Source organism: Mesitornis unicolor, unplaced genomic scaffold (genome assembly GCF_000695765.1).
Source record: "Mesitornis unicolor isolate BGI_N332 unplaced genomic scaffold, ASM69576v1 scaffold7305, whole genome shotgun sequence".
Taxonomy (NCBI): Eukaryota; Metazoa; Chordata; class Aves; order Mesitornithiformes; family Mesitornithidae; genus Mesitornis; species Mesitornis unicolor.
The window spans coordinates 8209-20760 of record NW_010187429.1 but is presented as its reverse complement, the minus strand read 5'-3'; the positions used below and the strand labels follow the sequence as shown (position 1 = coordinate 20760).

The 12552-nt window shown below is 39.4% G+C and overlaps 1 protein-coding gene across 1 annotated transcript; it reads right to left on the bottom strand.

Annotated features, from left to right (window-relative positions):
- Nucleotides 1-3421: 3421 nt before the first annotated feature.
- LOC104541387 (ovalbumin-like) lies at nt 3422-11570 on the bottom strand. The gene is made up of 8 exons (XM_010185440.1): nt 11524-11570; nt 9690-9874; nt 9004-9054; nt 8288-8416; nt 7483-7600; nt 5881-6023; nt 5549-5704; nt 3422-3938 (listed from the first exon to the last, which is right to left on the bottom strand). The coding sequence occupies exons 2-8, from the start codon at nt 9855-9857 to the stop codon at nt 3543-3545; spliced, it is 1161 nt and encodes a 386-aa protein (XP_010183742.1). The 5' UTR covers nt 9858-9874; nt 11524-11570; the 3' UTR covers nt 3422-3542.
- Nucleotides 11571-12552: the final 982 nt, after the last annotated feature.

Below are 12552 nucleotides of genomic sequence, written 5' to 3'. Positions count from 1 at the left end.
CCTCTCATTTGGTGAGAGAAAGCTAAGCTGGCTGAATGGCTTATGCTACTTCAACATTAGTGAGATTTGGATTTGTGTTTAAAATTAAATTAATCAGAAGGCTGTGGATTCTCCAACCTTAAATTTATGCAGCATCTGGCTGGAAAGGGCCCTGAGCAAGCTGGTGTAGCTTTGAAGACCAGATGACTGTCAGCTTCCCTTTCTGATCAACGTTACTCTCTAATACTGTGAACTTCAGGAGACCAATTTTTGCAAATAACTGATTTTGTTCAACCAAGCAGTATTACTTACTTTCTTATGTATTTGAAGAATTAGGAATGGAATATACAGTAGAGCCCCAGGGTCAAATTCTGTCATCCCTACGGAAATCAATTACGTTACTTACTTACCTACAGTAAGACTGCAGGCAGGTGAACAAGTGTGGTCTAGTATCTGCACAACGCACTAATCCTTTGAATTAATTGTGTCTCTTTGCACGTGTGAATTACAAATATATATGGGGTGTGGTGGCAGAGCACCTCTTATGATGGGTCCTAAAGCTGTGAGTCTGAGCTTTCTTACATACTCATGCTGAAAGAAGTACTGGGTGGTAAAAAAGAGGGTGATGCAGCTGTATTTGATGACACAGCAGAGAGTCAAAGTCTCTGGGACATGGTGCTATTTACCTTCTTTGGGGGTGTAAAGAGAAATCTGTAGCTTCCTCTGTTGGCACAAAGGAGAGGATTTGTTCCATGCTGGGTGATGGAGGTTTAGTATCTGTCACCCAACACTGGGCTACATCCAGGCCTGTCCTTCATGTGCCTGTTGTTACAGAAGCTACAGTGCTTCAGGTATGTAAGGCTGTTGAAGTTTTTAACTGTTAGACAAATATTTCTGTGTCTGAGATTTGAGGACTCAAGCATCCATTCCTCAGCTGGGTGTGTCATTTGCCAAGTCCCAAAATGGTTTCAAAGTTTTCAGTATCTGAAAACATCAGGCTGAGAATGTTAAGGAAGTTTAAGGAAGTGACTACTGAGGGCAAGAATATGACTGTTGATGTGTGGGCAGAAGTCAGCAGAAATCAGAAGGTTGGACTGAATCTATCAGTCTACATGCAGGAATAGATGTACTTCTTTGCATCTTCTGTTTGTGAAGATGTTTTAATTGATAAGGACTACAATGACCTAGAAATAGTGCAGTTTTTAAATAAATCAGCTGAATAGTAAGTGTCCTGAGGATTTTAGGTGCCCAATTTCCATGACCAGATCAACAGAAGCTCCAGGACAATACTAAACACATTGTAGCTCTACTACAATAAATTTCCCCGTTTGTTATTTCCTGACCAGCAATTGACTAAGATACAGGAAAGTGAAGGAAAATATTTGAACTATTTATACACCAGTGAAAGTTGTGTCACATTATCTTCCTTCTTTTGCAAGGTTGTGTTAGGTACCAGCAAGTTATGCACCCTAGGTGCTGCCCAAATATGTGTTATCTTGAGGGGCTGAAGCAGGGGTGGGGACTAGCCAAAACAAGTAGGACAAACAAAATATTGTGGTGGAACTGGATCACCTAGTCTAGGTGATCCTGCTCTGGCAGGGGGGTTGGACTTGATGATCTTTTGAGGTCCCTTCCAACTCCTAACATTCTGTGATTCTGTGAAAATCATACCACCACAGACCACTCAGCACCGGTGCCATGCAGTTCTTACTGGAGTCAGGAAAGAGCACAGCTTTCTCTCAGTAGCTTCACATGCACGCACCTCAACCCCTTCTCTTTGACTCTTCTGGTACTTCTCTATGGCAGTTCCTGACAGGTCTGTTTCCTCTCTTGTTTCAGTGACAAAGGGAAGAATAATTCATTCCAGAGAGAAACTATAGCTTGCCAAAGAAGTTTCTTCTTTTAGCATGATTATTCTCTTCAGTTACAATATAAGAGCCCATAAAGCTTTATAAATACGCCACAAAGATAACTAGAAAATTCTTCTCTGTTTCCCGTTCCCATGTGTTTTCTGAGGCAGCATTGATGTCTGAGTGGGATGTGGATTCTGCACGTATCCAGCTGCGTTCCAAACTGCTTATCAGCTCCTGTTTCAGAGAAGCTGGATGCATCATGGTTTGTGCTGGAAGTGTAACATCTGACAAGTTTGAGTTGCAAGCATGAGGGACTATGGGTCATGCCAGTCCCTTCCTGACAGAAGATTGGTCTCAGCATTGTATCTTAGCTCAGAGTTAGGACAGACTCTCATTTCTCCTATCTCTGCAAGCAATGGACCAACTCTGAGAAAAGAGTCATAAAATCATGGAATATCTCAGATTGGAAAGGACCTATAAGGACCACTGTGTCCAACTCCCTGCTCCTCACAGGATGATCTAAAACTAAACTGCATGACTAAGAGCATCATCCAGACACTCCTTGAACTCTGACAGCCTTGGTGCTGTGACCACTTCCTTGGGAATCCTGTTCCAGTGACTGACTGCCCTCTCAGTGAACCTTTTCTTAATGCCCAGTCTGAACTTCACCAGATGCAGCTTCATTCCATTTTCTTGTGTACTGTTGCTGGTCACCAGAGAGAGGAGATCAGCATCTCCTCCTCTGCTGTCGCCCTTGAGGAAGCTGTAGACTACCATGAAGTCACTTCTCTATCTTTTCCAAGATGAACAAGCCAATTGACCTCAGACACTCCTTATAAGGAGGGGCCCTTGAGGCCTTTCACAATCTTGATTACCCTCCTCTAATAGTTTGATGTCCTTACATTGGGGCATGCAGAAGTGCACGCAGTACTTGAGGTGGGGCTGCACCAATGCAGTGTAGAGTAGGACGATCACCGCTCTCAACTGCCTAGCTATGCCATGCTTGATGCACCCCAGGACACGGTTGGCCCTTTGAGCTGCCAGAGTGTACTGCTGATGTATATTCAACTTGCCGTCAACCCAAACCCCCACATCTCTTTCCACGGGACTGCTCTCCAGTCTCTTGTCCCCTGATTTCTATGTATAACCAGGATCACAGGTTCACCTGAAATACTCCAAGCAAAATGCATTTGCTTGAACATGTTTTTATTATGATTAAAGGAGCAAAAGAGTACATCCGCAAGACCCATTACATATGGATACATAGAAAACAATTTGAAGAATAGCATCCCATATTTAGTTATGATGATTGAGCCCAAAAGGTTTAAGGAGAAATATGAATTATAAGATTTTTATAACGCATCTTTAGAAAGTGAGGAAAAGCCTTGCAGTATCAGGAGCACAAAGAAAAAGCAATTGCCTTGTCAGAGTAAGAATGGTTGGTGACAGTTGAGAATTTAATCTGGGAGCTCTCAAGTGACAAATTCCTGAGGACTCACCACAAAGCTTGGCCATAGAGAAACCTAGTTTAAGTAGAATATGCTGTTTTGATGGCATAATTTCTCTGACTTAACTTTTTTTTTTTTTAAAGAAAGCTTTCTGGATTTAGAAAGTACGGATGAAAGAGAGAGTATGCCTTTCTTTTTACCCTTGATACTGCAGTGCTTTGGGTCTTGCGATGAGGGACAGAATCTTTCACCTTTCTTGTCTTTAAGGGGAAATGCATCTGCCAAAGAAGATGATGCTGTTGGTTGGGTTGTGCCTGATCAAGAAGAGGAAAGAGAGGTCAGCCTTAAATTCTTCAGAGACACTTGTAATCTCCATCCCAACTCCTGTTGAGCCTACTGCTTCGCTGCCTGCTTCATAGATTTCCACAAATGCCTCATGGATGGCTTGAGACATCTTCAGGCCCTGTGCTGAAGAGATGCCAGAGAGATTGGCCACTGAGGTGAACAGGTCGGTCATACCCAAGGCCATTAAGACAGATGTGAGGTTATATTTTTCCACCATCTTCATGCGGGGGAGGTACACTTTCATTGTCCTCTCTTCCATTATACTAGGACTGGTCCACTCCATGAGTTTTTCAGCGGTGATTGCACTCTCAACCTGTAAGGAGACAAGAGAATGAGGTCTCTGGGATGACAGAACAACTTCCTTTGTGACAATGCAGTACTAGTGGTGTTGAGGTCTTTTTTTAAACTGACTTCGTTTCATCGGATTTTTTCTAAGTAGATACAGATTAATGTATCTAGGAGAAGAAAACAAACTATGACTCTTTCTTCTCTGCTCTGTCCTGCCTTTTATTTCTTTAATAGGGTTACTGCCAATTAATTTTTTTTAATGAGATGTCTACTCAGCAGATTCATAAAGCTCTTCCATATTTATCATCTTTGCTTGGGAAATATATTCTGAAAATCATTCTGTCCTTTTGAGTTGTAAGCTCTATCTACATTTAAGACCTCCAAGTAACCAGGTGTTAATGGTAACCAATTACCAATACCTGCACTATCAGTTGTTACTATACTAGAAACTAGGATTTTAATGACAATTTAGCTTTTTGAAAATTAAAAGCTAAGTTGTAAGCTGTCTTTCCATTTTAATTGCACTGTACCAGTCCAAGTTCACTCAGTTCAAAGTTATCTTTGCAAATTAAGAAAGTCTGAAATAGCATAGTCATCAGTTGCATCGGTGACCATTAGAGGAGTAAGTACCCTTGTTAGTGATCACCGTCCAGAATAATTGGTTTCTTTCAACATTACTAATGTTGGTTTGTACTTAGTAATATTTCTTTCACTGCTAACTTACTAAGTATGCAGATCTTGCCATGACAGTATGTAGTAACACCGTGTCAATATAGTCTCTCTTACCATCTTTATCCAAATATGTTTTTTTCTTTATGCACACAAATTCTCTTTTATTGAAGTTCCTCCATTTCAGACTCATCTAATCATAATATACAGTGCTTGTTTTCTTGCATATACCTACTCTTTCTTTTTTCCAGAACTGTATATAATCTTCATTATGTATTTCTGCAGTCATATCTGATGGAAATTTAGCTGTGTTCAAATGCCTCTTAGTTTTTATAATTTAGATTCTTTGAGCTAGTGTACAGACATTTCAATGAACTCTCATTTATTACATAGCTTCCCGTTCAGACTAACTACAGTCCTCCTAATGACAATAGCCCATGCCTGTATTCTGTACATGTCAACAGTAGTATGTCATGTACATTTTATTTTCTGAAATGGCTTTAACTGTTTCAGTGCTGCTCGTATCCAGTTTTTAGATAGTTTAATTTTTGAAGGTATGAAGGAAGCATGTTGAGCACTGCCAAACCAAACAATAATTACAGCTAGTAAAGCTAACATGAACTTCCCAGGAAGCTCCTCTTTGTGCAAGAATGGAAATATAAGACCTTTGGAGTTCAAACTGCTGGAGTAACAGCTGCCTAGCTGAGAAGAATCTGTTCTCCAGTGTTCAATATTTTACCCACTAAAGCAGTTACTTAAGAAATCTGTACTCAGCAAGAACAATTGCAGAGGAACAATTGCAGGCCCACTGAGACAGCTGTGTGCTTCTATGCAACAATCCTATATTGCCAGCGCTCAGATCTGTGCTGGTGAAATGTTTTAAAAGAACTTTATTGTGAAGGGCTTTGAAGCACCTAAATTCCACTGCGTTTATGGTTTTCTGAAACCCAGCTGCCAGGGCCATACCTGCTCCAGACCAGAAACATCATCAGGTAACAGCACCAACATGCTCAGCTGCCCGCTGGTGTATGGAAGCTCCAGGATCTTCATTTTCTCAGAAGCTATCACTGCCACTTTAAATGAACCAATCTGATACATCATCTGCACAGGTTTGCTTTCTTGCTGCAAAGCCAAATAAGATAATAGAGTGTTACAAAGATTACTCTTAGACAGTAGAAATGGTTACTTATGGTAAAAACTACTGGTTGCTCTTGTCCAGGAAGACTATGTAACAACATGTCTGCTCTCTTCATAAATTCTAGAGGATGACACCTTTAAGGTGACATATACCCATGTACCTGAGTCACTCTGAAAGGCATTGTCTGGGTGTCTTCATCCTTAAATGCTTTTTCCCACATTCCTTTGAGGTAAATAGCATTGACAAGGACCATTTCAGTCTGAGGATTCACAGAGCTCGGTTGAAGGATGTTTTTGATCATTCCTAAGGAATGAATAGGAAAACAGAACATGTGTATTTAGCATGTCGGTGTACAACAAATTTTACTTGGCAATCACAAGGCTGAATGAAGGGTATAGAATTTGTGGGGAGGAGAGTATAGAGCAGGTACTTTGTGGGTTGGGGTTTCTTTTCAGCTGTAATCTTGTACTTCTGAGTTTAATTTGCTCACTGCTGTTGGCAATAGTTGTTGTTTTGCTCTCTAAAGAATTACAAAAAGAGTAATAAGAACCAGAGGGTTACATGTTACAAAACTAGTAAATCTGTACATTTCGTGACAATGGGAAGAACCACTGGAAACTTCTCCGTCCCAAACAGTAAACATAAATACTTCTTGCTTCAAATCAAAGTTGAAAGGAGTTGTCTGTATAAAAAAGGTAACAGGAAACTAATCCAGTATTTTACTCTGCTTTCTTCTTATACTTTGTTCTTGTGTTCCACTTAAATTTGAGAAGAAACTTCTTCTCAGTGAGGGTGACAGAGCACTGGAACAGGCTGCCCAGAGAGGTTGTGGAGTCTTCTTCTCTGGAGACATTCAAAACCCGCCTGGACGCCTTCCTGTGCAACCTCATCTAGGTGTTACTGCTCCGGCAGGGGGATTGGACTGGATGATCTTTTGAGGTCCCTTCCAATCCCTAACGTTCTGTGATTCTGTGATTCTGTGTATTCTGCATTCCTTGTGCAGATATCAACCTCCTCCCTTAGTCCTTTCCCACCAGTAGCTTAATCATGACCTGGTTTTCTCCTTCAAAGTATGACACCACACCAGAGGTTGTGTGATTGTGAATATTTTCATTCAGTTAAAATTCAGTATCTTTTATCTGTATTTGCTATTCAGGCCATGTATTTCAAGCATGAGGGAAAAGAGTGTTTTGAGTGGTCCAGGAAGAGACTGGAAGAATGGAGGAACCACATGGAAGTACAGTGGGGTAAAAATCCCAATTGTGGTATACCTCTTTCTATGCATTTCATACATCTCCCTATCATTCCTTGATTCTGTAATTTTCCATTGCTCTTTACCTGTTAAGATTTCTCAAGTACCTTATGGCTGCATGCCCTACTTTAAAGGCACACAACAACTCTGGGAAGCTTGAGGGCAGAGTGTGCTGATCAAAGGATATCCAGGTTCTCAACATTAGTGTCAAACCACTTGTCACTGTGTACAAAGCATATTCAAGTGCTGTCCCTTTCATCAGAACTGGATGTATTACAGACCTGCAAAAACCCTACAGATAGAGAGGGTCCTCTAAAAGGGATGTGGCTCAGGGGAGGAAAAGAACTGTTAAATGATAGTTCCATATCTGGGAACTGGTCCATTATCCAGGAGCAGGAATAGAGGGAGAAGTTGGGGTTTTTTTCTCTCCTGACTTAAGTGTTCTTATATGCTGTTCAGACATAGTGGCAGAAGGTAAAATACCTATGCTGATACTTGGCTTGCTCTTACCATTTGTCTGACTTTCAACCCAGGCATTGATGTTCTCTCTGGCTTGATCTGCAGCCGTTTGAAAGCTGATGCTTTCCAAGCCTCCTTTGTACACTTCCTTCACACATTGTAAGTATTCCTGCAAAGGAAGAGTGTGCAGTTTTCAGACCAGAATGTCAAAGCATTTTGCAAATGTTAAATGCAAAACTGAAATTAACAGATATTAATAATCTACTTATTAAGGCTAATAAATGAGCCACGATTCTAGTTCTTAAGCATCTTAAGATTTGACATTCATTGCTCTCAGCAAGAGTACACATTCACATTTTAAAAAATATTTTCCAGAACTGAGTTTGATCAAAAAATGGCATTCATTTCAATTGAAGTATGGAGGTTTTGTTTAAATTTTGCCCACTTTTTTAGCTTTTTATATTGCAATGCTATTTTGCTTTAATTTCAAATTAAATGTTCCTTTCAATGGGAAAGCTTGTAATATTTCAAAAAACCTGAAGTTATTTTTCAGATTTGTTTTACAACTTAAGAAAACAGTTGGAGTTAACTCTTTCTAACGAAAGTTACCTTTATCAATTATACTCGACATGATTGGATCATGATTGTATTTTGTACAAATACCTTTATGGCTGGGCACGTTTTTTCTCAAGACTGTAAAGGGTTAGGGCTGTGAGAGAGAGAAGTCATGAATCCTATCTTCCATAGGGAAGACAATTTCTGTAGCAGGGCTAGACTTCTGACATTGCTTTTTTATTACAGAATGGTACAGCTTTAACATGGAAATACACTCAAATCAGATCTTGGAGCAACTCACCGGCAGGATTGGGTATGTCTCTTCAGCATAAATTCTGCTGGCATAGCTGAGTGAATAATTGTCACTTCGTTTGGAGATTTGGGTGATCAAGTCTTTAAGTGAAGAATGAACGCTCACAGATGGGCCGCACTGAATCATTGGCATGAACACAAATAAAAAGATTGATGATGTTATCCTAGTTTTAGTACTTAGTAGATTTTTCGTACTATATGAGGAAAGTAGTTCAGATGCTTCTGCTTACAAAACTGTGGTTCATCCTCTATATCTAGTTGCTATAACTACACTGATGTAGTAGTTTTCTCATATATACAACTCTGTGCTGGTTTTCTACTGTAATTTCCTCATACCTCTCTCAGGAGGACTCTTAATTACCCACTACATTAATCTAGCTCCAGCAGATTAGATAGGCTTTCCTCCACTCCCAACCAGTCCCATTTAACCAGTAACATCCAGCTACCTTGCTTAAGAATACAAGTACCTATAATTTTCTCTATTTGCCCAATATTTTGGTGCTGGGTTTCATCTTCTGCTTGTTTTGAGTCCTCTGTTACCTCCCTTCTCTATTCTTATGAACAAATTGTTCCTCCCAACTGCTGGATGCAAAGCACTGGCTACTCATCAGAGAAGGGCTGAAACTGCTAGGAGACTGCTTTATCTGCTAGGTTTTGCTCCCAGGAGAAAGTGACAAAGAGATGGAGACAAAATTATTTCTGTACCTGAGATTCAACAGCATTTCCAAATCCAGTGATTTTATCAAAGTGAACAACCTGTAATTGAAATAAAAACAGTAGTTGAAATAACAGGTATGACAAAAAAGGTTACACAACTGAGATCCATTCATGATGTTTGAAGTAAGCCTGTTGGCTAACTGAGAAGTTGGATGACTCAAAAGTTGCAGTTCATCTGTGCTGTCTCTGAATAGCTGTGCCTACTGTTGTCTGCTTAGATGATCTTTTTTTGTATTAAAAATGTAGAAATCAGCTCCAGTGTGTGCTGTCAATAATACTAACTTTCTTCCAGGTAACAAGACAGCCACATTATGAAGAAAGTGAGAGCTGCAAGGAAACTGATATGAAAAATTTTTCGGACTGGAGACATATTTTGGCTATTTCCCTGGAGATTTTATCTACTTTTCTTACTCTACACAAAGGACCACTGGATTGTGTTCTTCTCTGAGAATCCTACTGCTAACAATGATAAAATTAAAATTTAAAGCCAGTTTCAAGATTTCTGGCTGTTGCATTTGTTTAGCACTATGGCAGTTTGAGGTGACCACAGCTTTTGATAACTCTGGATAAAGATTTTTTTAGACTCTGAGCTATGCAAGGGACATTATAATGTAATTAAGATCTATGAATCTGTTGAGCAGGAAGAAGGTTTAAATCCTTAACTGTAGCCTCACCTTATCTATTTCAGCCCTGGTGTTTTCCCTTGCACCTATGTAGACCATGGACAGAGCTGAAATGATGGCCATGGGGGAGTAGAAGATGTTCTCCTTGACATGCTGGGTTTTCAGCTCCTTGAATACATCAAAACAAAATTCCGTGCTTGCTGCACCAATGGAGGCCATTGTGAAACCGGTATTGCCTAGAGCAAACAGCAGAAGTACAATGACAATGACAATGTAGCACAGGAACACCGTACAAACACAGCGCAATGCACTTTAGTAGTGGCTTTTAGGCAAATAAATATAACCAAGTAGGTTTAAAGTCATTCTGTGGCAACATGCCTATTGCCATGCCCACCTCTCCTGCATGTTAGAAAATCTGTATTCATAAATATCTTTCTTTTCCATTTGTATTCAGTTGCCTTTTGGGCAGTAAAGTTCTTCAGGGGTCATAAATCTGTATGTGATTTCTGTTTACCTTTTCAAAGCAGTCAAACAACAATTGCCTGTACTTATTTTCATTCAGTGAAGCCTTTGTAGTACCTTTGATGAGAACAGCAAAATATGATCTGTCTTTGACGTACTTGCAAAGCTGGAAATTTAAAGTACAAATTTTAGTAGGCTTGCTCTAGGTTTGAATAGATATAAGTAGAAGCAGAGGCTGGCTGACTTTTTAAGTTTTCTAAAAATAAATCAGTGCAGTAAAATATCTACTTGTTGCACAGTACTTACTGTCAGTAGATCTTCAAAAGCTTGTATCTTTAACCTTGTTTTAGTAATGAAAGCATGGATAGGCAATATAATTGGCATAATATATGTAATAAATGATATGATTATATTGGCAATATAGTAGGCAGTAACACCTTGTCTAGGAAAGACTGATGCACAAAATTAATATTCCACCCTATTGTGCTTTCAGATATAGTTTGCTTTGCTTAAATATGTCTATATATACTACACTGTAACCTTTCTGAGAAATTAAATTTTGTTAGTGACATTCATACAGTATAGAAATGCAGACATGAAAGAACAGCAATGTCTACCATAATACAGTACTGTTATATGAATTTTTCTTTGTGGCGCCTGTGATTTCTAGAAATTGAGAAAGTTTGTTTTCTTTCAAAATGCAGCCCTTTATTCAGATGCTTAATGCTGGGATCTCAAATTTGTCTTTTGCGTATTAAACCACACCAAAGCTTTTAGTGACCATGCACATGAGTATACACACAAAGTTGCACACACATTCCTCTCACTTTCCTTTCTGTATACAAGTACAGAAGTGCATTCAAGTTTATGTATTATTGTAAAATTACAAGTCTGTACATCCACACACAATTTTATCTTCTGTAGTGTTCAGCAGCTGTATTTTTCAGGGATGCAGCTGTTAAAGAAGTTTCACACCAAAATAAACCTAGCAAAGTCACTGAATGTCACAGTTTTGCTCTCAATGCACTCTGTTGAACTGGAGGTCAATCAAGCAAACTTACTCCTTTGCTGCAAAAATCAAAGATACCGAACAAGAGGATAACCTGCTCTGAAAAGAATAATATTTTAAGCCCAAAGAATAAAGTGTTAGAAGTGTCCTGTAAAGAAATACTCAGGTTTTACACATAATAAAATAGTGCAGTATGCATACACACAGGTGAGAAGTTTTTGTAGAGAATATCATGTAAATATACTAAACATAACACAATAACTGTTCTTTTTTAAGTTTAGGCATAAGCAAAAAATAATATAGTGAGAAGGCAAAATTTCCTAGAGAAAAGCTTACCTTTCGAGCTTCAGCACCAAAGGCAATACAGCGTAAGTAATATAGTGAGAGGGTAAATTTTTCTGGAGAAATGCTTACCTTTCGAGCTTCAGCACCAAAGGCAATACAGCTCTCCAGCTGTTCGTGGAGAGACTGGCTGGGCCCTTGGGAATTTATACAGTCTGAATTGTGACCCACCCCGCTGCTCCCCTTCAGATGTTTGACCTTTGACACCATAAAAATGATTTAATGGGATTAGCTCAGATTTTCATTTCAATGGGTCCATTTTTTATTGAAGGGAGAGCAAATATTAGGTTTTTATTCTCTATAACAAAGTGTTTTCTACCAGTACATCAGCACTGTTGAATTGGAGAAAAGACGGGGGAAAAAATGCTCATGTTTCTTTAAGCGTCATTCGCAACTAAATACTGGGATGATAATAAAAAACAAAAAATATGAAAACCATAGTGATGCAAAACATAATTAGCAGTTATTAGTCAATCTGTCAATAATTAGTAAGTCTGTTATTATGGTTGTAGTAAAAGGCCACCTACAACTACCTAAAGGGAGGTTGTAGAGAGGTGGGTGCTGGTCTCTTCTCCCAGGTGATGGAGGATAGAACAAGGGGAAATGGCACCAAGCTGTGCCAAGGGAGGTTCAGGTTAGAGATAAGGAAGAAGTTCTTTACTGAGAGGGTCGTCAGAAGCTGGAACAGGCTGCCCAGGGAGGTGGTGGAGTCACCATCCCTGGATGTATTTAAAGAGTGGGTAGACGAGGTACTTAAGGATATGGTTTAGTGGGTAAACAGGAACGGTTGGACGTGATGATCTCAGAGGTCTTTTCCAACCAAGCGATTCTGTGATTCTGTGACCTCTCTTTCAATTGATCATTTTTGAATGTACAAAATGCAGCTGAGCTGTGCTAGACGGAAGGTAAGTGAGAACAGGACTTGGCCTATTGTACTACTAACAAAACTGGGGAAATAGAGAATATGAGAAAAGCATATGAGAAAATCACCTGAGATGAAAGTCAAAAGCAGGCACATTTTCTTCAAAAAGTGTGGATATTTAAAAGAGATCTTTTGGGTAGGTGTGAAGGTTTTATAGCAAACTCTTTTATTTTTAGGGA

Coding starts and splice junctions, on each gene's coding strand:
- LOC104541387 (XM_010185440.1), bottom strand. CDS start 9,857: ATGGCCTCCATTGGTGCAGCAAGCACGGAATTTTGTTTTGATGTATTC. Junction 7,601..8,287: donor AGACATACCCAATCCTGCCG/GTGAGTTGCTCC, acceptor CTTCCTTTGCAG/GAATACTTACAATGTGTGAA. Junction 5,705..5,880: donor TGCCTTTCAGAGTGACTCAG/GTACATGGGTAT, acceptor TTGGCTTTGCAG/CAAGAAAGCAAACCTGTGCA.